Source organism: Daphnia magna, linkage group LG7 (genome assembly GCF_020631705.1).
Source record: "Daphnia magna isolate NIES linkage group LG7, ASM2063170v1.1, whole genome shotgun sequence".
In the NCBI taxonomy this organism is placed as follows: domain Eukaryota; kingdom Metazoa; phylum Arthropoda; class Branchiopoda; order Diplostraca; family Daphniidae; genus Daphnia; species Daphnia magna.
The window spans coordinates 9,670,983-9,698,218 of NC_059188.1; the positions used below are offsets into that span (position 1 = coordinate 9,670,983).

Below are 27,236 nucleotides of genomic sequence, written 5' to 3' on the forward strand. Positions count from 1 at the left end.
AATTTTTTTAAAACGGCAACATTGCACAAGTTTGACCAACAGCTGAGAAGAAGTAGTAACATACCAAATGGGAATTAGGATTCCTTTTAATGAATTGTTTATGTAAACAAAGTTAAACGGCAATTTTTCCTTCGGCTCAGTATTGTGCAGCTTTTATACATCGTGAACCACTATGGCCGAGGTATAATCTAATCGTTTCTTGACAGTTTCCGATGGACATTGATCACCCCAGTAATCTCGGCGTCTGGGTTAGGTCTCATCCTCTAGCAGAATTTTAGTTGTCGCATTTTCCGATCATTTCTATCTACACTGTGGACTGCCATGGTGTCATGTTGATAACCTTTTGGTGATAATATTGCCAGTCACTAGGCTGGCAGAACTCCCTATCCCAGTCTGTGATTTCCTTGAATCTCTGAGGGTCCTTAATGCCAGCCATTGGCGAGTGTCACCTTGCCCCTGTTCATTTAGTGTGGTGTCAGATAATTTTATTTAAACCTGATATAGCTCTTTTGTTTTATTTGTGGAAAATTTCCTAATTGATTAATATGGATGATATTGACACAAGTTCTGAATCTGATTGTTTGTTCAATAAAGGTGTGATGGAATGCCATTTCTCACCACTCTGTCAATCCAATATGATTCGCAAGGATCCCATTTTCAAAACTCTAATGCTGTCTCGTAAAGGTTAGTGAATTTTTTTTCAGTTTTCCTACATTATCTTATTACAAATTTGTGATTGAATAGGGACAGTAGAGAGACCTAGTGATGTGAATGATCCACTTCGTTTTGCTGGTGATGGAGTAACTTTTCGTGCCAAGCTAATAGGTGTTTTAGAAGTGAATGCCCCCAGAGGAGATCGACTTTGTCAAGAGGCACTTGGAGAGCTGAAAATGGCAATTAAAGCTGCAGGGGAACATAAACAAAGAATCATGATATGTATTGCACTAGATGGGCTCAGGTTGAGGGACGAACGTACTGGGGTACTATTTTAAATGAAATTACTGGTTAAAACATACGTGTAATTTTTTCATTCTTATAATTTACACATTGACAGGATTGCCTGTACCACCACGCTGTTCATAAGATATCTTTTATAGCGCAAGATATGGCAGATCCTAGGGCTTTCGGATACATTTTTGGTTCTCCCGATCAGGGCCATCGTTTCTTTGGTATTAAAACGGATAAACATGCAAACTTGGTATGCGTTAGTAGTCGCATTATAATTTTACATGTAACTCACTTACAGCCTTCAAATTTAGGTCGTCGTTGCCATGAGGGACTTATTTCAGGTTGTCTACGATTTAAAGAAAAAAGATGTTGAAAAGAATAAGCAATACTCATTCGACGGCAGTGGCAACAAGACGGTAATTAAAAGCTACCATATTCTGAATAGAAATTTATAAACAATTCATGTTTTGTTTTTTGTTTTTTTATTTAATTTAAATTTAATTTTCTTTTCTATTTAGAATGGTGATCGCCATTTGACTGACTCCATGGATAGCTTAGATCAAATGTTGGCCTTAGGAAGTCATTTGAATGGTGGACGATCAGAAATGTCAGCCATTCAGACAGCTGATTTGTTAAATCTACACGCTGAGGAGAAGTCAAGTGGCTCTTTCGATCCTTTTGCGACATCATTTACTCCAACAAGCTTATCAAATTCCATGGCAGTAAAACCTATTGCGGTTGTCCCCCTGTTGTCGATGCCGCCAGCTATCCCACCCCCGCCCTCTACAGTTGGGATGCTGTCATGTGGGCCAACGAACGTTTCTCAGCCAGACCAGATGAAGCCAACTGTGTCGGACAATTTCAGTGATTCGTTCGTCTCTCTCGCACCGCCACTTCAACTCGCTCCACTAGTTCCTCCACCAGCAAAGTCACCGAAAGTCAAAGTTTCTACTTCCACCATGTCACATTATTCTACAATTCGGCCGAGGAAGAAGTCTGGCAATGACAAAGACCTAACTTCAGAGCCAATGAACGCCACACAGCAAACATTTCTATCTCTGGAAATGCCGACCACCGTTAACGCCTTACCCATACCGTCTGCCACGAAACTCTCATCGTTGCATGTGCGCAATATAAAGGGTAATATCTCTCCTAGATTGAATTCGGCTGCAACTTTACCGCGACCAACCAGCGCCAATTCCAGTACTAATTCATCCCCTCGCGTCGTTGATGGTTTTGATAGCCAGCCTTTTACAGCAAATTTTGTTGTAGAACCTGCACCAGTGGCAACTGCAGAGCGTGTCGATGTTTTCACCGAGTTGGATCCACTAGGCACTGGACGTAGTCGACCTTATATAGACAAGAAAGATTTTTTTCAGGATCTGAAAAAGACATCGCTTGGATCTAAAATGCTGCTCAAACAATTGAGCACCTCACAAGTTGAAAGTGTTGACCATCAACATGCGAAGGATTGGCATGCACAGTTATCTGAAGATCCGTTCGGTAGCTTGCACTTTGGTCCCTTGCCCGAGGCCGATCCGTTTGATACCCAATTCGCCTCCATGGCTCCTCCGCTTTTCTCTGCTGCTTTCCAATCATCTCCGTTAGTTCAGACATCGTCATCCCCCAAATCTACTTCTCCTAGTGGTTATTCAAAGGTCTCCAAAGCAATAAAATCCACATCTCCTCGTCCAACAAACTCCATGTCCTCGTCTTTCACGAGTACCCCTCTGTCAGCCCCTCTGTCAGCCCCTGTTGCCAAATCCAGCCCTTCCCGCTATCCACGAGGATTACTACGTGTAACTCTTCCTGTTAGTCAATCGGATAGTGATAGTGAGATTACCAGTGAGATCCCTCAACTACCTTCATCGCCGAACCAGGCTCGGCGTAATCAACCCGCTAGCGGAACCCCAGAAAACAGCGCTCGAAGTTGCTCACCACGGAGTTCAGCCTCGCAGCTGTCAATCCATATCGGCTCTATTCATATGGATACGGAAAGTACTCCCACAAATGGCACTGGCGACTCGCCCCTTCCACCTCAAGAGCTGTCATCAAGCGAGGATGATTCATCGTCCAGTTCGGTCGAGGATGGCCGGTTAAGAAGAGAGCACTCACAACACTCTCAGTCACCGCAGCATCATTTGCGGTTGTCGCAACCAGAATCTACATCGGGCTCGGAAATACTTCCTATGCCACCACAGCCACCTCCTCGCCCCCCTGTCCTCCGGCCGCCACCATTGCCTCCCAAAGGGCAACCACCGCTCGTACCACAACGGCCAGTCGTCACACCAACTGATGAACTAATCTATAGTGGGCATCAAACTCCACCGCTTCCCATTCCCATTCGAAAACCCAAACAACCGTTATCGATATCTAATTCCCTTTCTAGGGGACATAGCGTGTCACATCATACGTCACGAGAAAATGGAGACGAACCGCGTCCTGTCAAACAAATTCAATCTAAACTGAATCAAATTTCTCTTTTGCAATTGTCTAACATGTCGTTAGCTGAATTGGCCGACACTCTTCAACTGCCCCCTGCGAGGCTAGCCAGTATGACATTAACGGAGTTAGCCTTACGGCTAGCCGAATTGAATAAGAATGATGTAAAGGCTGAATCTAAGAAAACACGCCATTCCGAAAAGAAATTCCCGTCATCCCCTCTCTACCACTCAGCAGCAAGAAGGAAAGACGAGGATGATGATGAAGAAGAAGAAGAAGAAGTGGAGCAGGAGGACGAAGAGGAAGAGGAGGAGGAAGAAGAAGAAGAGGAGGAAGATGAAGAAGAGGAGGAGGAAGAAGAAGAAGAACCAGAACCCGTCGCAGTTAAAGTAGATGAAACTGAGATTTGTTACAAAGGTGGAAAGAAGTACGAAATACTCAGCGATGTTCCTGAACCAGAGGATGACTCAGCCACGCGACTATCTAAAACGTGTCCAACCGCAAATACTCAATTGGATGCTCGTACACCCGAAATCTCAAAGGTCTCTGATAGCGACCGATACGCTGCTCTTAGAGAAATCATGGAACAAGATTTGGCTGTATCGTCTTGTGCTCGAACGGACGAGAAAATGGAAAACGATCGGGATTCTGAATTCGCTAATTTTGATGATATAAATGTTCTTGCTTATTCAGCACCACAGGAAGCTAATGTTCCGTATAGTGGCACCCAACTCACGTCTACGCGGAAAGTAACCTCACCCCTTTTCGGATTCGAAGATGATTTTTGCCATATCCAATTAAATCGATTGGCAGAATCACCGTATGACAATACTGGTGCCAGACCAAAGACAACCGGACACCCACCACATCCTAGGGGTAATTCTGTGTCTTCTGGAAGCGCAGAATTCGACCATTTCATAGAGGAGGAGCCGGCCGTCAAGCCAACTGGAGTCCCTATCACTTGGAGTTGCCCAGAGCCGGTGGATTTTAAATTATCCGAAACGCCTGACGATGAAGAGCCAGAACGAATGGAAGTCGTTGGCAAAGAAGATGAGGAAGTCATTGATGATTTGGCTGATAAATTCGCAGCTTTCGAGGCTCGTTTTCCTGCCAACCCTCTCGAAGGGTTTGGTGATTCTTTTGCGGATTTTGACCTCTCCGCGAATACGATCGTTATCGAAACAAAGGTCCCGCCTGTGTCGGATTCGTTTGCTGTCGATTTTAGTGCAGCTTTCAATGAAGAGAAGGCTCCAGAGAATCAGTTAAAGACCAAAGAAAACCAGACTGTAAAAAAATCAACGTCAGTTAATATCTTTACAAGAGTAGACGATCCTTTCGATGACGACTTCTTCCAACCAGATTTGCCTCCTGTTAAAACCAATTCTCCAGCGTCATCTAATTCTCATGCGGTTAAACAGCCATCCGTTCAAGTGTTTAGTACTATTGTCGAAGACCCTTTCGCTTGGGTTCAACCATTTGATGATAACATTCAATTTGATGACGTGGGTGACGAGTTTACCCTCTAAAAGTCATTCTCTTTTTGAAACCGAAATCCTGTCTAATGCAGATTGACATACTATCGTGCTGCTGCGCTAAACATTTCCGTATCGTTTCTATCATTCTCCGTTCTCAAATCTAATAAGAAACAGACACTTTCATTTAATACTTTCCGTCATATCTGTATTTATGACCAGTCATGAAGAGTGGACCTGAAAATATGGCAGAATAGTCCAACTGATTCTGCTTATGTTTCCTTTATGTTAATGCTATCATCTGGCATAGAAAATCGTCGACTAGTCATCTATATCTTCATTTGTGATTGTTCTATTTTTCTTTTTCTGTAGCTTTCTGCCATTACCTTTTCTTTTCCCTCCATTTTCATGTTTATTCTAAACCTCGTTTGATTCATCAAGAATTTTTTTAATTTTTTCAATTTTTTTTTGTTTTTACTCATTTTTTTTTTGCTTTTTTGCATTTTATTTCGTCGCTTTATATATGAAGCTTCAACTCGTTTTGGCTATCACATTTTTTCCCTTCGCCAACCCCTTCGTATAATTTACAGACATTTGGTTCCTTCTATAATTCGCTACACGACCCGTCTTGTATTTTTTATCTGTGTATCTTTTCATTTCCAGCGGCAATGCATTATTAAACGTTTTAGTATGAAAATCTTTGCATTCACATTTAATTAATTAAAACAAGGGAAAAGACAATCACATTAGTTTTTCACAAAATCAAAATCTTTGATTGAATGAGTTGTTTTGTTGAGGGTGCGACTGTTGCTGAGGATGACCGGGGTGATTAGAATAGTTAGGATGCATAACTCCCTGCATATTGTTTTGCTGTGCCGGATGTTGAGGGTGATGCCCATGGCTGTGATTAGAACTCCCCGACTGCGAAGCATGTTGTTGTTGTTGTTGTTGTTGTTGTTGTTGTTGTTGCTGCTGCTGCTGCTGCTGTTGTTGTTGTTGCTGTTGCTGCTGCTGTTGCTGCTGCTGCTGTTGTTGTTGCTGCTGCTGCTGTTGTGCTGACGGGTGTTGCTGGACGTGTGGTTGTTGTTGCTGTCCAACATGCTGACCATGGAAATCTGGTGGACCTCCTGTCATTTGCGATCCACTATTATTGCCAGGATGAGGAGGAGCCAATCGTACTCGTTTGGCATTAGGACCGTGCGACTGATCATTGGGAGCGTTAGCTGCTGGATTCTGGCCCTGTGGATTCTTAGCAATCATCTAATTTTAAGAATGCCCCCAAATGCCGGATATGCATGCGTAAACCAAAACAAAATAGAGAAAAAAAGGAAAAAAATTAAAAAAGATTTAAAAAAAAAATAAATAAAAAATGAATAAATAAAACAAATAAATAAATAATAATAGTAATAAGAAGTTATTAGACAAATTGTTCCACCTTGCTGCTGTCGGATTTGTCATCTTGCTCTTCGTCACTCAAGAATTCTCGTTTCGGGTACGGAATAGGACACCCGGCAAACACACTGGCAAATCGGAGAACAAATAAATAAATATGCGACTAACACCATTCTACTTCTTAAGAATTCAGTTCTGGTGAAAATTTAGCATACTCTGAGGTTGGTAAAGGATCTTCCTGAAAATAAGGGTCGGCCATGGCGGCTTCTGAAGTAAACCTCTTTGTAGGGTCCATCATTAAAAGTTTTGACAGCTTGGGGTGCAAATGCGGGAATCAAAATACACTCACAACGGACAAATATAAAAATATTAGCTTGTTTTTATTACCAAATGAAAAGCTTTAGTGTCAGCTTTGATTTTATAGCGATCCATATACTTCATAAGGGAGCAAGTTTGATAGCTATAACAAATTGAAATGTAGACTTATTAATAGGAATAATGTACTAATAGGTAACTTCAAAAACATTTCTGGACTTACTTGTTACGTTTAAAATCTTTGAGAAGTGTAGGGTGTTCAGGCATTTTTTTAATATCCTCCCAATCCTTGTCATGTGGGAAACCCATCACATTGAAAATTCTAGTGAAAAATGGATCTTTCATTCAATTATTCATAAAGAACTATGTGCCTACTTACCTATCCAGTTGATCATGATGATATGGATTTGACGTTTTGATATCTTCTTGTCGGCAATGAAAAATGGGTTCTGATGTCAATAGCTCAGCAAAAATGCATCCAATGGCCCAAATATCTTGGCAGAAAACTTGACTTCAGAATAGTTTTTTATTAACTATTATTGCAATTATTTACCGATAGCTTTAGTATAGTGCCTTGCTCCCAATAGCAGTTCTGGTGCTCGATACCAAAAGGTCACAACAACCGGATCCAAATCAGCTAGAGGTTTCAGTGGTGAATTAAATAAACGTGCAAATCCCATGTCGGCAATTTTTACTCTTCCTCTTTCAATCCCTTCTCCCATGACTAAGATGTTTGCTGGTTTCTATTTAGATTACACAAATTGTTGAATCTGATGCCCCAGCAAGAGTTGGAACAATAGCCAATTACCAAGTCACGATGAAGGATCCAATTGGAATGTAGATAGTGAATGCCATCCAAAATTTGATACAGCAAAGATTTTACCATAGCCTTTGGTGTGTAAACCGCTTTTTTGTTAGCTTTAGCTGCTCTATGGAATTTGATGATGTGCTGAATGGGTATTTGGGCAAATAACAAATGATTTGTTTGGTAACAAAACAACTTGACCATGATTTCACTGAAGAAGGATGAGGCTCATTTCAACTTACCCATAAGTCATGTTCTGCATAATCGAAAAGGAGCCATACTTTGCGGTCGGTATGGGAGAGAAAGACACGTTGAAGATTGATGACATTTGGATGCTTTAACTCTCTCAGCAGTGCTATTTCACGACAAGCTGACATTGATAGACCAGTGCCTTCTATCTGCTTCAATGCATATTCCTTCTGATCTGCACTGTTAAAACAATATATGTGTTTAGATCACTTTATTTATTCCAGTCTACTACAGTTAGTTTCATACCTAATCAATTTGTTGATGTCAGAAGTTGCAAAAGTTTCTTTTCTTTTTGCTTTATAAACATGTCCGTACGTACCACGACCAATTTTCCGACCTTCGTATTCAAACAGATCTTCCACTTTCGTGCGTTCTACGCTAGTTCGAACTTTAAAATCGTAATCCATGTTCGTGTTTCCCTATTTGCTTGTTATTTTTCCTTTGATTGTTTCTGTATCTGTTAGCAGAAAATTTGAGCCACCAACAGTACCCCCTCGTGGCAGAAACATGAAGTACCTGTTTTAGGTTTTGGCAAGCCCTAAAAACGTTTATATACCGTAAACGGAAGAGGGTTAAAAACCCTTACTAAATACCCACCAAAACGCCAAGCATTATCTATAATCCGTTGGCATTACTGGTGGCTCTGTTGTTGTGTCTCAAATGTAACATGTGACAAATTGATTCCTGAATTAAAAGATTCAGGAATCAATGTCACACGCATGGAAAGCGAAAATTCAACTAACCCATATATGTGTCTAGGCTTCGATATTTGGAGATCACAACTCAATCAAATATTTATGAAATTGAAAGATAAAATTGTAAGAGGTATTGACGAATTTTTCTGCCAAAAAAATCGATTCAAAAATCAAACGCCAAGAAGGATTTGAGGTACAGCGACGCATACTTGCCACGATTAGAAATATAGGTAAGACGAACGAAATTAAATGTTACTAATTTAGTAATTATTTTTTCAGTTGCCTCGTAATTACAAAAGAACCAGGATTAACCCCATTTTAAGGTGAAAATATGTAAGGTTTGCATAAGATTGGTTTTCTTCGGACGTTTAACAATAAGAAATGATGCTAGTCATTTCCACGGAAGGATTAGCAACTGATTTGAATCTCGTACACTCTGCCGAAAATAATTTTGAATCTATAAGCCACAACCTGTGTGAATCTTAAGCCAAATTAAGAATCTTAAGCCAAAATCTATCTTAAATCAAGGTGAATCTAAGCCAAAATTTAGCATTTCTTACACTTTGCCAGGGAGTTGGCAACCCCTCGATTTCGACCGTAAGGACTAAGGATCTACCGTAGATTAACACAAACTGCCATCGAGTTTCTCTCCATCAAAGTTTATTTGCATTTCTTACAATTTACTTCCTAACATCCTAGCCATTTTCCGCAAAGGGTTCTTAAAAATATTTTGGCTTAAACTACTTTACATTAAATGTGAAGGTAAGGAATCCGGCTTTGTGTACTTGCTATGGACCCGTGTGGACCTAACCCTTACGGTCGTCAAAGCAAAAATGCCGATTGCGGGACAACAGTGTAATCACCATTAGGCTTGCATCCATGCATCCATCCCGAATTTGTTTGAACTATAAGTGCTTAGATCCACGCCAGTGCTGCAGTTCTGAAATCACTGATAACAAGGTTTCCAGAATTTAGATGTACAAAACTTCTACAACGGGTGCTACTATGTCGATTCAGACTTAGAACAACTCGCTGTGAGTCTGTGATAGGAAATTAGAAAAAAACACTTTTGAAATTGGCTTTCACGATAACAAGGCGAGTTTCCCGGCCATATAGAAACAAGTAGACACGGTTGAAGCCGGAATTTTTATTAGGCAATGCTGTGGTTCCACCGATTACATACGTAAAGATTTTCAAAGTCTGAACCTTCAGCCAGTAGACCTTTGGTTCGGAGCATCGCAACGGCTCGTGGGCAAGACGTAGGGAAATGTACTGACAACTCGTGATGTAGTTGTCTTCATCGACTGGTAAAATCACATGGTGTATCGATTTCCTTTCTCTCCTACATGGCTGAAAAATTACAAGCGGTTATTCGTGTTCTTTCGTGATCTTTTCCAAACTGTATTTTTTTCGTATAAAACACACTGAAAAACTATTGTTATTTCCATCAAGACATATCGTAAAGATTTCACATTTTTAACTAGCTATTATGTGATTTATTTTCAAAAACGGTAAAATTAACAAAGTCTCCATAAGGATTAAGCTACCACATAGGACATAGCACAATTAGCACATACCTTCTTTCATTTCGTTTGTTTGGTTCATTTATATCTTTTCCGCTAGGTGACACTATAGCCCATGCGGAAGGCAAGTTTGAGGCGCTGTATGAAACTAGGGATAGAATGCCTTAGTACTGTAGGGCGGGGGATGGACAGGCTTTTGCTATCTAGTAGGCATTAGCTATGATTTCATGAGTCTTGGTTAATGTTCAACATGGCCGAAACTTGGTCGCCACAAGAAGATGGCCTGTGTCAAATCTTACAGTTACTAAAAGAATCCCAATCACCCGACAATGCTACACAACGTGCAGTTCAACAGGTATTGTATTCATCACAATTAATTATGGGACTCGTCTCTGCATGAAATAAGTACAATTTTGGGAGGGAAGCGGGGCCACCCGGTCTCCATTGGTTTCAACATGGTTGCATGGTGGTTGTTATGAACGATGTTTATTGATCTTTACAGAAATTGGAAGAACTTAACAAATATCCAGATTTCAACAACTACCTGATATTTGTTTTGACCAAGCTCACATCAGAAGGTAATACAACAATTGCTATAATTAATGTTCATTTCTATTGGCACTTAAATAACCATATCTTGAAAATTTTTTATGTAGATGAACCCACCAGATCACTTAGTGGATTGATCTTGAAGAACAATGTGCGAGCCCACTTCCATAAATTTCCTGCTCCTGTAGCAGATTTCATTCGTAATGAATGCCTGTCTGCTATAGGAGACCCATCACCTCTTATACGGGCAACAGTTGGTATTCTCATTACTACCATCTCCTCGAGAGGGGAACTGGCAAATTGGCCAGAACTGTTGCCCAAGCTTTGCCAAATGCTGGACTCTCAGGTGTGTTTGCTTGTTTTATTTTAATTATTTAATTTTTTGGGGTTTTGTTTATCTGGTACATGAATGTTTTAAGAAAATCAATGTAATCTTTAACTTTTGGGTGACATGTTTTCCTAGGACTATAATGTCTGTGAAGGTGCGTTTGGAGCTCTTCAAAAAATATGTGAAGATTCATCAGAAATCCTTGACAGTGATGCCCTAAATAGGCCATTAAACATTCTGATTCCTAAATTTCTTCAGTTTTTCCAACACAGTAGTTCAAAAATCAGGTAATCCATTCTTTAACTAATGATAGAATTTACCAATAAATCTCTCAAATCAGATCACATGCCTTGGCCTGTGTGAATCAGTTCATCATGAGTCGGACGCAAGCTTTAATGATCCACATAGATGCATTTCTGCAGGTGATGCAATCATATTAGACATGGGATTTGACATGAACTTTTCACTGACAATTTTTATTTTATTTTTTTTTTTTTGCTTACAGGGTTTGATGCATTTGGCTGCTGATGATGACGCGGAAGTTCGTAAAAATGTTTGCCGAGCGTTAGTTATGCTTCTCGATGTACGAATGGATCGGCTAGTTCCTCACATGCATAATATAATTGAGGTATCAGCAGTTCTCTCCCCTTGTTTTATTAAATGACACCTTTCAGTCACCAATATTAAGTAAGTCAAAACTTATCTTTTTACTTCTATTAGTACATGCTAGGCAGGACACAAGATGGAAATGAAACAGTTGCCTTAGAGGCTTGCGAATTTTGGCTTTCGCTGGCAGATCAGCCCATTTGTAAAGAAGTTCTCAGCCCTCACCTTGCGAGGTTGGTTCCAGTTTTGGTTAAAGGGATGAGATACTCGGAAATCGACATTATCCTTCTCAAGGTTTGTTCAAATCCACTGGTACGAACAAACAGGGCTACATTTGCTGAATATGCACTTGATTTGATAGGGAGATGTTGAAGAAGATGAAATGATACCCGATCGAGAGCAAGACATTCGACCACGCTTTCACAAATCTCGTACTCATACGCTTCATCGCGAAGGTGCCGAAAGTGGCCGTCCTGCCAATGCTGATGGAGAAATTCCTGAAGATGAAGAAGATCTTGAGGATGGCGACGAAGACGACGGCATGGACTCGGATAGCGCGCTGTCGGATTGGAATCTAAGTAAAAATAGCGTTTACCATCTTTTATTTCTTCGTTTGAAAAATGTGTTCTAGTTACTAATCTATCATGTTTAAAGGAAAATGCAGTGCCGCCGCTCTTGACGTTTTAGCAAATGTTTTTAAAGACGATTTGCTTCCTGTTCTTTTGCCGATTCTGAAAGAGACACTTTTCCATGCGGATTGGGAGATAAAAGAGTCTGGAATTTTGGCACTTGGAGCGATTGCCGAAGGTATTTACTTTTGTTATTTGTATCATTGGTTTGTTGTTAACGACAAAATCTACTTTTGTAGGTTGCATGACAGGAATGGTAGCTCATCTTCCTGAGCTAGTCCCCTTCTTAATCAACTGTCTGTCAGAGAAAAAAGCGCTGGTCCGTGCCATCACTTGCTGGACTCTAAGTCGCTATGCTCATTGGGTTGTAGGCCAACCTCATGATCAGTATTTGAAACCGCTAATGACTGAGGTGCTTCAAAATTTTAAAAATCCCACTAGTTTTCCCCTTCATTTTTTAAAAATATCATTCAATAGTTGCTAAAACGGATCTTAGATGGCAACAAGCGAGTTCAAGAGGCCGCTTGTTCGGCCTTTGCCACTCTTGAGGAAGAAGCATGCACAGAATTAGTACCCTATTTGGGTTTCATTCTGGAGACGCTTGTCTACGCTTTTAGCAAATACCAGCATAAGAACTTACTGATTCTTTACGACGCAATCGGTACGCTAGCAGATTCCGTGGGTCACCATTTAAACAAGCCCGACTACATCAATCTGCTGATGCCCCCCCTAATCACGAAGTGGAACGTGCTAAAGGACGAAGACAAGGATTTGTTTCCATTACTTGAAGTACCGTATTGCTGTCGGATTTTATTCTTGTTGGAAATCTCTACTTTTTCTGTCTCTTTATAGTGTTTATCCAGTGTGGCAACTGCATTGCAGTCTGGATTTCTCCCCTACTGTGAACCAGTATTTCGCCGCTGCATATCTTTAGTGGAGCAGACACTTAATCAGCACATTGTACGTGGCTTAGTCTCAGCAAATTTTCTCTTCCGTTACTAAATCTTCAAGTAATATTACTACCCTTATTTTTTTTAATTTTTTTTTTTTTTTATAAAACAGGCTAGTATGCAGCAGCCCGATCAGTTTGAAGCGCCTGACAAGGACTTCATGATTGTAGCCCTTGATCTCTTGTCCGGACTAACAGAAGGACTAGGCGGACATATTGAACGTCTTATAGTCGCTTCAAATATTATGCAGCTTCTTTATCAGAGCATGCAGGTCTGTTTTAGTTATTTTCTTTACACATATATTTATATATTTTTAACTTGAACCTTTATTATACACAACTAGGATCCCATGCCTGAAGTTCGCCAGTCTTCGTTTGCTTTATTGGGTGACTTGACAAAAGCTTGTTTTCAACATGTTCTGTCATGCTTACGTATGTTAAAAATTGAGTAAGCTTTGATGAGATAACGATATCACAATTTATTTTTTGCGTAGCCGAATTTCTGCCTATTCTTGGACAAAACTTGAATCCTGAATTTATCTCGGTTTGTAACAACGCTACTTGGGCAATTGGTGAGATCGCGGTAAAACTCGGTAAGTTAAAATATCCTTGATGTTCGATATTCTTTTTTGATTAGTTTCCAACTTTACCAACGTTTTTCTTTTTAGGAAATGAAATGCACAATTATATACCGTTGTTTCTGACTCAGTTAATTGCCATCATCAATCGACCTAATACACCAAAAACGTTGTTGGAAAATACCGGTAAGAGACAATTGTACCTCTTCTTAGAATATCTTCTCGAATCCAAGAATTGATCTGTGAAAAATGAGTTTAGTTGTTATGTAAGGTGTTAACATTTTGTCATTTCATTTGAATTGCCATGATCTAATTTTTAATCCAAATTTTGTTCAGCGAGAGTTCAATTTGTTAACAGACATTTTTACGTAAGGTGATCTTTAACTAAGTTTTTCATGTTGAATCCAAACCTAAGTTATCTGAAGCTTCTGAATATTTTTTATTTAATTTTTATTTTTATCGCTATTGAGTTTGTTATGTTTGAGTGCATATTTCCTGTCCGAATACTTTTTTTTTATTTGTGCGTCTTTCTTTTGTCTCCTCCTGATTTCCCTTTTTGGATTCGTCCCCGTTTGAAACCTAATCCAACCTGACCTACTGGCGCCGATAATCTGCCGTTTCCCATCAAACCAATAGCCATTACCTTAGGTCGTCTGGGCTTTGTGTGTCCCCACGACGTGGCTCCTCATTTGCAACAGTTCGCCCAACGATGGTCGGTTTCTTTTGCAATTTTTTTCTTTTTACTTTTCATTAAATTATTTTTTATTATCGTGGTCATTATTATTTTTAACTTGTTTGCCATCCTTTATCGCGAACTCTGTTGTGATAATCATCTAATAATCTTATCCCTATTTCTGAAAGCCTAAGCGTCTTTGCTGCGGAGTTGTAAAACATTTACCTTTTTTTTTTTTTTTATTTTAAAGGTGCATGTCGCTTCGCAACATTCGAGATAATGAGGAGAAAGATTCCGCCTTTCGGGGAATGTGCAACATGATTGCTGTTAACCCTGGCGGAATCGTTCATGATTTCATCTTCTTTTGTGACGCCGTCGCCTCCTGGGTCAGTCCCCGACCTGACCTGAAGGAACAGTTTGTCAAAGTAATTGGAAAATTAATAGCACTCAAGGTTGCTGCTAATGTTTTGTTTTTACCACTTTTAGATTCTCCAAGGCTTTAAAAGTCAAGTTGGTGAGGAGGGCTGGAAACGTTTCACGGATCAATTTCCACCACCGCTTCGCGAAAGAATGTCGCAGCAATATGGTGTCTGATAGTGCGGCAGCCGTCTACTTCCGTCACAAATAATTGGCGGTGATGGTATCTGTTGCACGGCAAAAGAGAGATCACGCAAATGATAAAAGAAGAAATCATATTAAAAAAATAATAACAAAAACAAAACAAACAAACAAAAAAAAAACTAAACAAAACACAAAAAAAAAAAAAAAAAACAAAGGAAAAAGGAAGAAAGAAAAAAAAAAAAAAAAAAGAGGGAAACTGTGTTTAGCGTTTTCCCGTCAGGCCAAAAATATAATCGATTTTTGCGGCTGATTTCCCTACCGAAGTTCGTCATGTCATACCATGGTGAAGTTATTCTTTATTTCTCGTAACACATCTTGATTTCCCTCCTTCGTTTTTTTTTTTTTTTTTTCCTCTGTTCTCGTTTCTCTATTTTTTCTTTCTCTTTTCAAGCCTTTCCGAGGCTCTCTTAGCATAGATGCCGTACTCCTTTATCCTTTTAAGAAATTAGGTATGAAAATGTCTGACTGTTTTGGATGTGGTCAAGAACCACTATCCAAGATTGCAGATAGTATGAAGGTTTAATGCGTCCAAGTTAGATTTCTTTGTATGCTTAATTTTGGTTTTTGTGGCCTGAATCCGTATCGACAGTCGGAATGTCATTTTGATTTGTCGGCCTCGAGGCCTCGGCCAATCATTTTCTGTTATGCTATTGTAATGGTTCTTTGCTTTTTTGCATCCAACCTTGTCAGACGAGAGTTTTCGTAAGAAGGCCTAGGTGTACGTTCGTGTTAGTTTGTACTTCTCCATTGTTTGTTTAAACTTCGTACCACTCGCCTCCAGCGCCATCCGATTAAGAATAGGAGAGGGAAGGGGGGGAGGGCTTCGGTAATTTTTGCCCCGTCGATTCAAAGCGTTTTCGATGTACTTAAACGCCAAAACAGTAGCGTCGTTCGCGCCCCGTTGTCTTTTTGTTCGAATTCAATGGTTTGTTCCTCCAATTGATACCCAAGTAAATCAAAGTTCATTACTATTAGCGTTCCACTTTGAAAAATTCGTTAGGGGGAATTGTTTGCTTTTTAAAAAAGGGAAATAAGTCTGTGATATCTGCACGCAATGCTCATCACTTTTTGTCGGAATGCGTCAGTGCGAATGAGGGAAGTCGTTTTTTTAAATAATAACTTGATGCTTAAAAAATAATAAAGACCATTACTTGAAAATTGAGTCAACCAAACTCGACCCCAATTTCAGATGAGGCGCGAACCTTTTTTTTTTTTTTTTTACATTATTATTATTATTTTAAAATTCCAGGGTCGTGATTTGTTGTTGCGCGTTATACGGGTTGGGTATAGGGAAATCGTTAAACATTAAAAAAATTTCCTTTCTCCATTTAGGCTTATCCGCTATAGCAAGGGGATATAATTCTTTTTTTTCTTTTTTTTTTTTTTTTATTTATTTATTTTTTTTTTTGTCTTCTAGTCTTTAAGGTCACAGTAACTTCAAAGAGGACCCATTTATTACCTTTTTTCCATCTTTTTTTTTATTTGTTTTTTTTTTCTAATGGCGTTATTAGGGACTTGCTCTGAATATTCATAATGAATTTGCTGCTGGATAATTGGGCAGGGTAGGAAATAAGATGTCAAGCTGGTCATGTCACGAAGTCGGACGTTACACTTCTACTTTGTGACTTGATATGTTTTGCTTCAATCATTTTTCCGTTTCTTTTTCCACCTTCAGAAATAAATCTTGATTTCGTTCTTGAATTCCCATCTGCAGCCACGTGTCTCGTCCCCTAGGCCTTCACAATTCAATATTGTATAACTGCCCACCATTGTTAGGCTATTTTAATGTATCAGTGTGTGTATCTTTCCCTAATTGGTGAATGTTAGGACTAAAATCTTCTATAGAATGAGTAAATGGCCATTAATCGTACGAGTGTTTTGTTGCTGTGGGATTTTCACACATTTAAATGATTAAGTTATACATTTACCATCGCTCGTCGTTTGTAGCACTAAAAACTAAACTATCTTTTCTCTATTTTCGTAACTGAATTGGCAGTTCCCTCCCACTGTGTGGCGTATCAAATGATCAATAGATTGGGAATTAGGTAGTTGTATTTTGTTATTCCTTTTTTATTTTTTTATTCCTTTAATTTTTTTTTTTTTTTTTCATTTGTCATCCTGATGTCATCTGATTGTCTACAAAAACGTAATCTTTTTAAATAAATCGTGGCTAATCTTTCCGACAAGCTCATTTTCATGTACATTTCCTTAACACTAAAGACATCATATTAGGATGAATGAACGTCACAACAGTTGCCAATATCTGTCCTAATTCGTCTTTCAATTGCACATTGTTCACCTTTTGATTACTTCTGAAGGAATAAGATAACTTACAACTTTCAGTTTCCCGCATAACCTTGCCTAGATTCGTCCGATGTTTTAGACGTCAAATTTATGACGGACCTTGATTGCAATTTTAAGAACAATATACCGAAAAAATTGTCAATTACTCAATTGCACATTACTAAAACATGATGAAATGTTTAAATCTAACTTTTGAACTGTTTATTCAACTGAGCCGGTCTTTTCAAAACGCACATGTGAAATTTTGTCGACACTGTTATTTGCGGATCGTTGTAAAGCGCATAGTATCCGACGCGGAAGGGATGGGGGATTTGATCGATACGCGTTAAATACATACATGTAAAAGACGGGCCGAAACGATAACATAAAAGAAAAACCGAAAGAGGAAACCGCATCTAGCAGGTTGGTACAACATAACATCTCCATAATAAAGAAATAGTTAAGGGTTTTAACTGCTTTCTTTCTGGGTTTGACAAATTAACGGAAATAAATTTGGGAGATGTTACTACCACTAGTTAAGAAAACGCAAAGCTTAAACTGTTTTAACGGTAACTTGTAGGTTGAAACGATCCTGTTTGGTTCTTGAAGCCATCTGCTGTAAAATTTCTTTGCCATCCAGAACTTTTCCAAAAAGCATGGCTACCTCCATGTTGTTGGGTTTAAATTTTTCTAGAAGAAAGATTAGTTTCCAGGCAACGACCTGGCCGTCCGCATCTAAGACTGAGTTTATGCCAACATCCCATGCATCCTTGGTTCGTTCCTGGCTCTCCCATGTGCCCAGGGAATGCATAGCTGGCATTGCCTCAAGCATGAGTGGGTTCTCTGCTTGGACAGTGATGAACATCCCAGGAGAGGCCTACGAATTAAACTCATATAAAAAAATTCGAAAAATAGTAAATGCAAATACTAATTCTTCACATACCTTAATGATACGTCTCGATATTTCTCTTGGCTTACGGCAAAAGTAAACTAATTCTTGCATGAACGTAACGTGTGATGAAAGTCTTATTTTCACCAGGACTTCACCGAGAAATTTGCTAGAGAGGTTGAATTTGCTGTTACCTTTTTGGCCAAACCGGAAAGTGAAACTAGGCAATTCGCTGCTAGCTTGAGAAATTGGTTTCGGAGGCTGCAAGGGTTTTGGCAAATTGAGCACTTGCGAGTAGCTCAGCGTGGGAGCTGGACCCCATGCTGAATTTGAATTTGAAGGTTTGAGTGATTGTTCGACAACACTAGGTGATATCGTAGTTGACGGGACACTGGAAGATGTAGAGGATGCGGTGACAGTTGGTAGCTGTGGTGGAGAATGTCGATTTTCGATAGAAGATAAGCTGACTGCTGTAAACATTGAACCCGGAGGTAATTTTACTTTCAAAGCAATCTTCCATCGCTTCAAGATTGTGAAGACCAGATGCGATACAAGCATAAGATTTCGATCTGTGGTAGACAAGTTTTCCGCTGTTGACCAGTTGCTGTAAAAACCATCTTCGAATAAAGAAAATGTTGGGATGACTTGATTGTCTGAATTTCGAAGATTCAAAAGGATTCTAATCCTTTTCTGTGATTCGTAATATTCGGCGATATTTGCCACTTCTGCCAATGATTCGTCGCACTGGAAAGCAATCTTATTGACAGTTTCCCTAACAGCTGCAACAGTCATATCTTTATTCTCTTGAGCAAAAGCAAGTTTTTCATCCAAAGACATTATTCCCGCTAGATGAAGATCATTTTTCATTAGCTGATCTTTAAGGCCAACTTCAACTTGTTTCAACGATTCCATTAAGGAGTTCAGATGGGCTTGCACTTGTTTGTGCTTTTTAATAGCCAATGATTTTTTTAAAGGGATGTCTTTGATCAGTTTTTGAAGATCTTCAGCTTCTTTCATAGTGCTACCTCTTATGGATACAAGAGAATGTTTTGGGTTGCTGAAATAGCAAGACAATTTGGCAACTGACTCGCAGGACAGGCACCAGCATTCCAACCTGTTAAAACATTTAGAGTTATTAGTTAGGATCCATCAAGTGCAAGAATAAAGCAATAGAGGCTTACGATCTTTGCAACTGTTTAGCTCTCTCAGCTTTGTTGGACATTTTGGCAATATGAAGGGCATACATGTTGGACGGAAGGTTATCCACACCATTGTTGCATGTAAATGTGTTCCGACATAGAGGACATGTTATTATAACAGTGGATGAAGACAGTGACTATAAAAACACAGAACAAAAACAAGAAAGTGTTGAAAGGTACAATATTTAGTGAAAATTAGGTAAAATTTTTACCCTAAGGCACTCCAGGCAAAATGTATGGAAACAAGGGAGAAACTTGGCGATTCGCTTATCACTATTATACTCTGAAAAACAGACTGAGCACGTACTCAGATCTTCAATCTCATCCATTTGGGCAACGGAACACGCAACGGTATCGTCACTGAAACCCATTAAATGAGACGAAAGGCTTACAGCCATCTTATAGCGTGCCTTAACCCCTGATCGCCAACCTTTCAGACAACAAGACCACGTGTGAAACTCACGACTGAAATAAACTTATCATGTCGTTCAAAGCCATGACAACGTTTAATATTTTATTATTTCATTCGCATCTGTAAAAATTTATTAACGTATAAAATATTTCACAATGTTGGCAAATAATTACAAACTGCTCAAATAAGATCTTTGAAAAATGTAATTAATCAAGAAGTTTTGAAACCTAGCGTTGGTTTTATGGGAGAGTGCATTAGTCAGTCTCAGTATACATTCTGCTCGGCAGTCGACAGGGTGAAGTTTAGGTTAATGTGTTAAGTATTACGTTATTGTGAAACAATTTATCTCAAAATTCTGTAAAGGCAATTGGCAAATTATCTAGCTCATAAAATCTTGCAATTTGATCTAGGAGAACGTATGCACTCCAGCAAATGCGTACGGCGGTGCAGTGGGCGTATTGTGTCGAGTGATATCCAGATGGTCGGCATTGGTTTCTAATTTGACGTACTGAAGCCGTCTGGAACAAGAGTGCTAAGAGCCAAGCCATGGGGAAGAAAATTCATTCTCTCTGTTCACATGACCAGTGTAACAGCCAAAATGACAAGGGCTTTGTTGTTGTTGCTTAGACGTTCTGATGTTTGAATTTTGATAAGGTTGTAGATCCTGCCAATACGGAAGTTCAGCCAATGTTGTAGCACGACAAGTTGATGCCCTCGTTACGTCGTGCGGTTCGGGTTAGTTTCACCGAGATGATGAAAAGGTAACGAGCAACTTTTATCATTCTCTTTTTAAACCCTTTTTGGAGCCTCCTTCTATTTTGTTCCTCCAGCTAATATAAAAGCTGTACAAAAACGAAAGCAAATCTCAGAGGAGCAGGCAAAATGCATGGACATAATTTAAGTTGCTTCTGTAAAATCAACAAAACAAACAAAAAATATTGTAAAATTGAATTAAATTTTAAAAAACAACAACAACAAACAAACAAAAAATGAAAAAAAATAAATTTTCGTTTTTTTTTTTTTTCAGTTTTAAGAAAAATAAACACTCAGGAAACTAATATTATCATCTCTCTCTCTCTCTCTTTTTGTGCTTAAGTAGAAAGCATGTATGGCGAGCACTGCGAAAGTAACATAAAACATTTTGCGTAATCAAATTAAGTTGGGCGTCCATAGCCTAGTGGTTATGGCGTCTGTTGATCATCAATGACCCTAGATGAGGCTTAGAGGGATTGAAGCAATGTGCATGGAAACATGGAACATGGAACCTGAACTTGGGGCGCGAGTCTACGGTCGATGATCAACTTTTGCCAAATTAACAACTTTTGAGAATAAAAATTAATAAAACAAAACAAAAGGCAGTGCATAAAGTTAAGCAACGTAACGTAACGTAATAATGTCATTAATAATTAAACAAATAACACGTTCTGGTAGAAGATAGCAAATGATATCTTTCCAGGTGATCTGCTATGTCAACGTTCAAATCTTGACAGATGCCAAAAAATATTTTCAGCTTAAAGTTTCGTTTTAAGTCCATTTTTAGGTTTTTTATGCACTTGGGATTGTGTAGATATGCGTTTTAGAATTTTCCTTGGTTGCATACTGAATTTAATCGAGGGTTGCAACTTGAAAGTAACATGCTATTCTCCTTCTCCATTTCAAATTTTTTACCTTAAGCTGCAGTGACTTCCGTATGTGAGATGCGTGATGTTGACAACTTGTTATTATGGTGTGCCATTGTACGAACGTTTAGTAGATATTGTATTACTGATAGTCCGAGTTCCGGCTTACTATCAGAAGGTACTAGCGCGACACACAGAAAAGTGCGCCCTTTTTGTTTACTTCTTTTTTCGGCTTCGCGCTACTAGTAACTTCTCGTAGTAAGGGTCTCGGGAATTGAGGCCGAGCCCGACTGAGTACTGTTTGGATATTCAAATTTTTCTTAGGTATCTGTTAAATTCATTTCTGCCATTGGAGCAGCTACAGGTATTAAAACTATTGATCCGGCAGCAGAATTTGGTGCTTTTTATTTTTAATTAGAAAAATTCCTTATAAAAATCAGTCCCAATAAATTCCTCCAATAATCCAGCATCATTCTTGTGTTGTTTTTAACTATTGCCTTCTTTAACTCCTTTGTTTGTCTTCGAATGAGGTAATAATTCAGCAAACACAAGAATGATGCTGGATATGTTTGATTTACAGTGACAACATAACATCGGTGGCATTCCCTTCGGACACCGAGTGATCCCAAGGCATCAGGTACATCCAGGATATCTGCAAATACAATTTAAAAATGTATTCTGTTAACCCCTAACGATCAATCCAGGACTTAGTTTTCTTGTCTAGTCGTCTAAGGCGGTCTAAGGGTCTAAACGTTACAATCAGGTTGCAAAAAATATTGCAGAGATAAATCACTTGCTTTAAAAACAATATTTAGTAGCAAAGCTGGGTGCTTAAAACATGCATTTTAATCTAGACAAATGAGAATACGAATTCATTACTTGGGAAACTGCTACGAATTGTGATTATTCCCCTCGCGCTATCGGGAGTGCGTGGAACATCATTCAGAGAACTACGCTAGTGCCTGATGACATCCATAGGTGATTTTCTAAAACCCTCTCAGCTATTACTTTCCAATAGATTAAAGGTAGTAATTGCAACCTTTGGCAGGGCTTGTACCATTTGCCTCGGAAGGTGTATAAATGCCTGGTATAGTATTCCTATGTTTGCTATCACTTACCGAGTTGAGCTCAGCAACAGCAGAACAGCAAGAAATCAATCTCTTCTTTAGAATGAAACAGCAGACGTAATTTAACTTTCTTATTTGATGTGAATTGGAAATATACTGTAATTTTCAGTAATTGCATGTTGTTCTCTCTTACAGGTTCGCTGTAATTGTCTTGGTAGTATTGTGTTCAGTTCAACCTTAGCTTAAAGAAACTGGTGATGATAGTTTTGCTCCTCTAACGAAAACATCGGAAGAAGAAAACTCGCCTGTGTCCCGCCTTAACATTGTTGAAGACGCAACGGGTAGACAGTCTTTGCCAATGCTTCCTCAACCATGCTCAACCAAGAATTACCATAGGGTCTACTGTACGTCTAGGTGTAAAGGTGTTCCGTAGGCCTATAGGCCTATCGTGAAACAAACTCGATTCACCATGACACGCTTGTTTTTTACACAAGTTTTATAAAGAGAAACATGTGAAATGCGAAGAGTTAACGAGAACATTTTTGTATGAAACATATCATTTGACATTAATGTTATACTTCAAGAACGACTGTGATGAACGAATAAATATGGGAGATGAAATGTTCAGCGCTTTAAAAAAACTTGGCCTCTAATAGTATTTTGGAGCCGCTTCAGTGTAGTAGCTTGGGGCAGAGTAGTACTTTGGAGCCTCAGTGTAATAGCTGGGAGCCGCATAAGTGGTGGTGTAGTATTCGGGCGCCTTTGTAGTGTAGTATTTTGGAGCCTCTGTATAGTAGCTAGGAGTGGCATATGATGTGGTGTAGTATTCAGGTGCCTTGGTGGTGTAGTACTGTGGCTCTTCACTTTGGTAGTAGGTCGGAGCCGGATAGTACTTGGGAGCCTCAGTGTAGTAAACAGGAACAGCGTAAGTAGTGGTGTAGTATTCAGCTTTCTTGGTATAGTACTCCGGGGCTTTAGTTGTGTAGTATTCAACAGCCTTTGTGGTGTAATATTGGGGTGCCTCAGTGTAGTAAGATGGTGCAGCATATCTCCACACTCTCCTTCCTACCGTTACTGATCGATGAGTCCACTCGACTGATTCCAATTGAGTTTTGTCCTCATTTTATAAGACTTTTTGTCAGCCTGATGTGCACGCCACTAGCCTATGGCATTGAAAATTACAAGTGCTGTGTGATGCTTACCCCTCCTTTATTGCTATTTTCGCCTACCTTATGACATCCTCTTCCCGATTTCCTTCTCTTTTTGGCGGTTGGCCATTGCGATTTAAGGCCACGTATTTTCTTGTCTTAAATTTTCATTCAAAACGTTATGATGGTAAAAATAAAAGAAGGATGTGTCCTTTAATGCCATTGCAATGTCAAACTCTAACTGGAATCGTAGGATTGACAATAATTGTCATAAATAAACAATAAGGATCCTACATAAGATTGTCGTTGCTTTTTCAACGGGTAACTGATTGGATGATAGAATGACAAGGGACATTGCTTAATGCTTATACGGGTAAATACAAATCTAAATATTGTACTCTAATTGTAAATTGAACTCGGCGATTAATATTTGCGCTCTCGTTTCGTATAACTCTTAGCCAATGCATAAACCCATTAGTGTCGACATCGGCCGCAAGGTGATATGGAGGATTCTTGCATGTCATTAACGGTGTTGATGCGTGATGCCACACCCTAAATCGTGAGTGCTAGATAATAATTCGAAATTTTAAACATTTAATTAAGTTATTTGTTTTATAGTCAAGTCAAATGATATTCAACACTGTTTTCCCGATAATGTTCATTTAAGACATTACGTCATAGTTTCTCAGAATTTAAATGGGAGTTAATTTATGTCGGAAATTGCCCGATTGTGTTATCAACGTAGTTTGGTGCCTAAATTCACGGTATATAAGAGTTGAGTGCATTTCTATGTGTAGCGGCACTTGAAATGACTGGGTATGTCACCCTCCCAATGTTGGGATTGCTAGTAACCAAGAGTCTGTAAGCAAATACAACTCGAAACGTCAAGCGTTGGTATGGGATTGGCCCACCATTCCAATGCAAGGCTGAATAGAGAGGTAAGAGCTATCAGCTGATGTCACGATGTGGGTCATATAGTACAGCAATATGATCCGGGCCAACATCGTGACAGGTCTGGAGGATACTAGCATGTCATTCAAGAGCTTAGCGCAACCATTTTTTTCTTTTCTTTTTTTTTTCACAATTAAGTGAAATTGTGCAAACAATGAACTCTAGCTGCTAGTACCCAATTTTGAGCATTGACTTTCTACTTGACATTTTCAATGGAAAACTAGGAAAACCCACGATAGCGATGGAAATGCAGCATGAGAGGATCTTCGCTACACCACACAGTGCAATAGAGGCGGGGTAAGAAACTGGAAATTCGAAAATGTTCAACTTCAAGATGCCTTTGGGCTAAAGCGATGAATCAGGGTGGTGGTAGGTATTATAAAAATGAACGTGTGAAGTGGAAGTAAACCAGTTACGTTGGTGCCTTCAAACTGACTCCATCGTCGGCAACATATTGCATCGGCGAAATATTGCATATTCGGCTGTCAATCATGCGTAAGACAAAGTCGTTCATTCATTTTTGCATTTTCCAGCAGCCCTACTAACTACAATGTTTCCCCCACTAGTTCATTGTATGGATCGATTATTGAACTGTTTAATTTTTGAATTTTTAGGGGACTACGATGTCACGCTGCTGTTTGCTTTTGCCATTTTGATGGCTACATCGGCGGGTACCGATGGGTTTGTCCTCATCTGGACACTAGACTACACAACCCCTACGCCCTACTACACCACCTCGTATGCTGCTCCCTCTTACAGCACCAAGGCTCTCGAATATTATACCACATATGCAGCTCCCAGCTACTACACCGAGTCTCCCAACTACTTAGTCTACTACACGACCAGAACGCCCAAATACTACACGACCATATACTCCGCTCCAACATACTACACTCAAGCCATTAAATACTATGCTGCTCAAAGGTATTGTACACCATTTCTTCGGCATCGGTAAGAGTTGTGCAATGCAGTTCTGACAGGATAAGTGTGCACACCTAAAATTTAACTCATTTCCAGAAAGTATTGGTTTCCATTTCCAAAAATTGCCAAATTTCTATTTCAGGGGGAAAATGTAACTTTTTGTTCGAAACTGTGGCTATTGAAATAGGCCTAATGCAGGGAAACTTATGAAGACAAAACCAAAATCATGTCTTGAGTTCTTTGAGGTAAAAATTTGGTTGTGGGACAGCATGCCATTCCTGAATTGTTATTTCTACAGATTCACTTGAACTTAACACCAGAGAAGGACCTGCCTTTGATCAGAAACAGAACTGGTGATATCCATAGCAAAATAAACTGTGAACTTTTACTATTAAAAATGGAGAAGTTGTGCAATGTAGGACCACACTCAAGACACAATTAAATAGGAGTGCCTTGTAACACAACTTTATTGAAAGCAACTTTGACAGTACAGAAATTGGTATGCATTTTGATAACAGGAAACTTTTCCTAGTTAAGGTGAAAAGACCGAATGGTATAGTGATAGTTGCCTTTCTGGCTTTAACTGATACTTTTTTTACTGTGTAAGCTGCAGATGATCTTTGTTTTGTTTGTTTCATCATATAACATACACTGTAGTATACCATAGGTGCAGAAATGTGCGAATGGTATAAGGTGGCCTAGTATGGTGATGGACGTGGTCGGACCATTGGAGATTGTCTGACGCTAATTCCAGGTCGAAAATGGCTTCAAGACTGTGTAAGGATCCATATATAGTCTGAATAACCTTGGCTCGATTGAAAGCGAACGCTGTACCCCTTAATGGAGGAAGCTAGGAGTCAACACGGATTACCGGTGACTCTGGCCGGTAATTTGACCGATGATCCCACTTTTTTATTCATTCTTAGATATAGCTCATTTAAATAAAGCCTGCATGTGCGTGAATAAAAATTCAAGGATAAATAATGTGTAACAATGATCGTTACTTAATCTTTACCCGAATATTTTTTCACGCACATGCATGCCTTATCTGTTCAGTATAGAATGAAACTGTTGGCAGGTTAATAGCAGTCTTTGATATTGGCCTGTTCCCAGCAATGCGGGGAATTTCGATTTCAAGGTTCTCTCAGACAGGGTCATAGGCGATTGGAAACGACCGTGGTGGATCATTTTTGCAAAACAAGTTTACCCAACGCAGGAACGAGCAGGATCGTGAAACTCTTGTCTTAACCAGTCTGCTGTTGGTGATATGGTCGATAAAGATTGAATAATAGGTCAGGGTAATTTGCTAGTTGCTACCAACCCGTTCATGTCGAAACTGGCCGAAGCATCAAGTTTAGCTTTTCACTTGCTGCAATGCAGGTGAAATGATTTGGCGTAGTATGGGATCTGGCGAACAAAATCAAGTCATAAAGGATGTTGAATTTCAGCGTATGTAAATTTATAGTCATATAAAACACTACGATAATTACTATGCCTCATAATTATGATCTGGAGCCGACGGCATCCTGTAAGTTTCAGATGAAACAGGTAGTACTGATTAAATGGCGGTTCAAAAGAAGGACATTCTCACAAATTCAAGAGTTACATGTTGCCAATCATTTACACACATTTAATTTAGCTCGAGAATGAAAAAAATCCACAATTCTTGTTGTTGAAAACGAGAAGCACAACACACAATATTCGACTGTGCACTCTGGAACTACCGAAATCACAGAGATGGAAGAGTTGAACTGCTCGGGTGCGGTGTAAGTGTCTATTTGCTTTATGTCGGCGAATAGATTTGGAGGTAGAAGCTGAAAAGTGGAAGCGGCCATCATGGATATTTTATCCCCCTTCCCTCACTCCCTCAGTTCCGATGTGTGGGGGAATTCTCTACTTTAAAAAATGCATTTTCTCGAAAATGTCGCACCAAAAAGAAAAGAAAAATTAGTAAAGCTAGCGAAGTATCGTGC

The 27,236-nt window shown here is 39.3% G+C and overlaps 5 protein-coding genes across 8 annotated transcripts; 3 read left to right on the forward strand and 2 right to left on the reverse strand.

Moving 5' to 3' along the window:
* The first annotated feature begins 40 nt into the window (after positions 1–40).
* Positions 41–5,559, forward strand: LOC116927702 (protein disabled). Of its 2 annotated transcripts, XM_032934737.2 has the most exons (6): positions 41–181; positions 595–684; positions 745–980; positions 1,055–1,198; positions 1,260–1,364; positions 1,467–5,559. In XM_032934737.2, the coding sequence occupies exons 2-6, from the start codon at positions 600–602 to the stop codon at positions 4,914–4,916; spliced, it is 4,020 nt and encodes a 1,339-aa protein (XP_032790628.2). In that variant the 5' UTR covers positions 41–181; positions 595–599; the 3' UTR covers positions 4,917–5,559. The 2 variants fall into 2 exon arrangements, with proteins under 2 accessions (XP_032790628.2, XP_045032973.1); XM_045177038.1 differs by lacking the exon at positions 41–181 and having other exon boundaries at positions 241–684.
* LOC116927724 (cyclin-dependent kinase 8) lies at positions 5,470–8,128 on the reverse strand. Its single transcript, XM_032934766.2, has 10 exons — positions 7,870–8,128; positions 7,617–7,803; positions 7,378–7,518; positions 7,123–7,312; positions 6,949–7,063; positions 6,793–6,891; positions 6,642–6,714; positions 6,470–6,567; positions 6,298–6,382; positions 5,470–6,122 (listed from the first exon to the last, which is right to left on the reverse strand). The coding sequence occupies exons 1-10, from the start codon at positions 8,028–8,030 to the stop codon at positions 5,625–5,627; spliced, it is 1,647 nt and encodes a 548-aa protein (XP_032790657.2). The 5' UTR covers positions 8,031–8,128; the 3' UTR covers positions 5,470–5,624.
* A 1,863-nt stretch (positions 8,129–9,991) lies between these two features.
* Positions 9,992–16,960, forward strand: LOC116927707 (transportin-1). Its single transcript, XM_032934741.2, has 19 exons — positions 9,992–10,196; positions 10,344–10,419; positions 10,498–10,736; positions 10,854–11,005; positions 11,059–11,140; positions 11,224–11,346; positions 11,439–11,618; positions 11,686–11,902; positions 11,979–12,131; positions 12,193–12,365; positions 12,431–12,742; positions 12,806–12,913; positions 13,016–13,174; positions 13,247–13,334; positions 13,397–13,495; positions 13,571–13,666; positions 14,117–14,192; positions 14,404–14,578; positions 14,640–16,960. Exons 1-19 carry the CDS (start codon positions 10,083–10,085, stop codon positions 14,745–14,747), a joined length of 2,730 nt encoding a protein of 909 aa, XP_032790632.1. The 5' UTR covers positions 9,992–10,082; the 3' UTR covers positions 14,748–16,960.
* Positions 16,961–17,264: 304 nt separating this feature from the next.
* Positions 17,265–19,676, reverse strand: LOC116927718 (E3 ubiquitin-protein ligase TRIM32). The gene is made up of 4 exons (XM_045177044.1): positions 19,358–19,676; positions 19,128–19,282; positions 18,001–19,060; positions 17,265–17,934 (listed from the first exon to the last, which is right to left on the reverse strand). The coding sequence occupies exons 1-4, from the start codon at positions 19,541–19,543 to the stop codon at positions 17,611–17,613; spliced, it is 1,725 nt and encodes a 574-aa protein (XP_045032979.1). The 5' UTR covers positions 19,544–19,676; the 3' UTR covers positions 17,265–17,610.
* A 325-nt stretch (positions 19,677–20,001) lies between these two features.
* Positions 20,002–25,399, forward strand: LOC116915510. Of its 3 annotated transcripts, none has more exons than XR_006649587.1 (3): positions 20,002–20,143; positions 20,219–20,318; positions 20,388–20,515. XR_006649587.1 is itself a non-coding variant. In XM_045177045.1 (2 exons), the coding sequence occupies exons 1-2, from the start codon at positions 24,834–24,836 to the stop codon at positions 25,295–25,297; spliced, it is 345 nt and encodes a 114-aa protein (XP_045032980.1). In that variant the 5' UTR covers positions 24,301–24,833; the 3' UTR covers positions 25,298–25,399. The 3 variants fall into 3 exon arrangements, 1 of the variants encoding a protein (XP_045032980.1); XR_006649588.1 differs by having other exon boundaries at positions 20,003–20,143; positions 20,212–20,318; XM_045177045.1 differs by lacking the exons at positions 20,002–20,143; positions 20,219–20,318; positions 20,388–20,515 and adding exons at positions 24,301–24,837; positions 24,957–25,399.
* Positions 25,400–27,236: the final 1,837 nt, after the last annotated feature.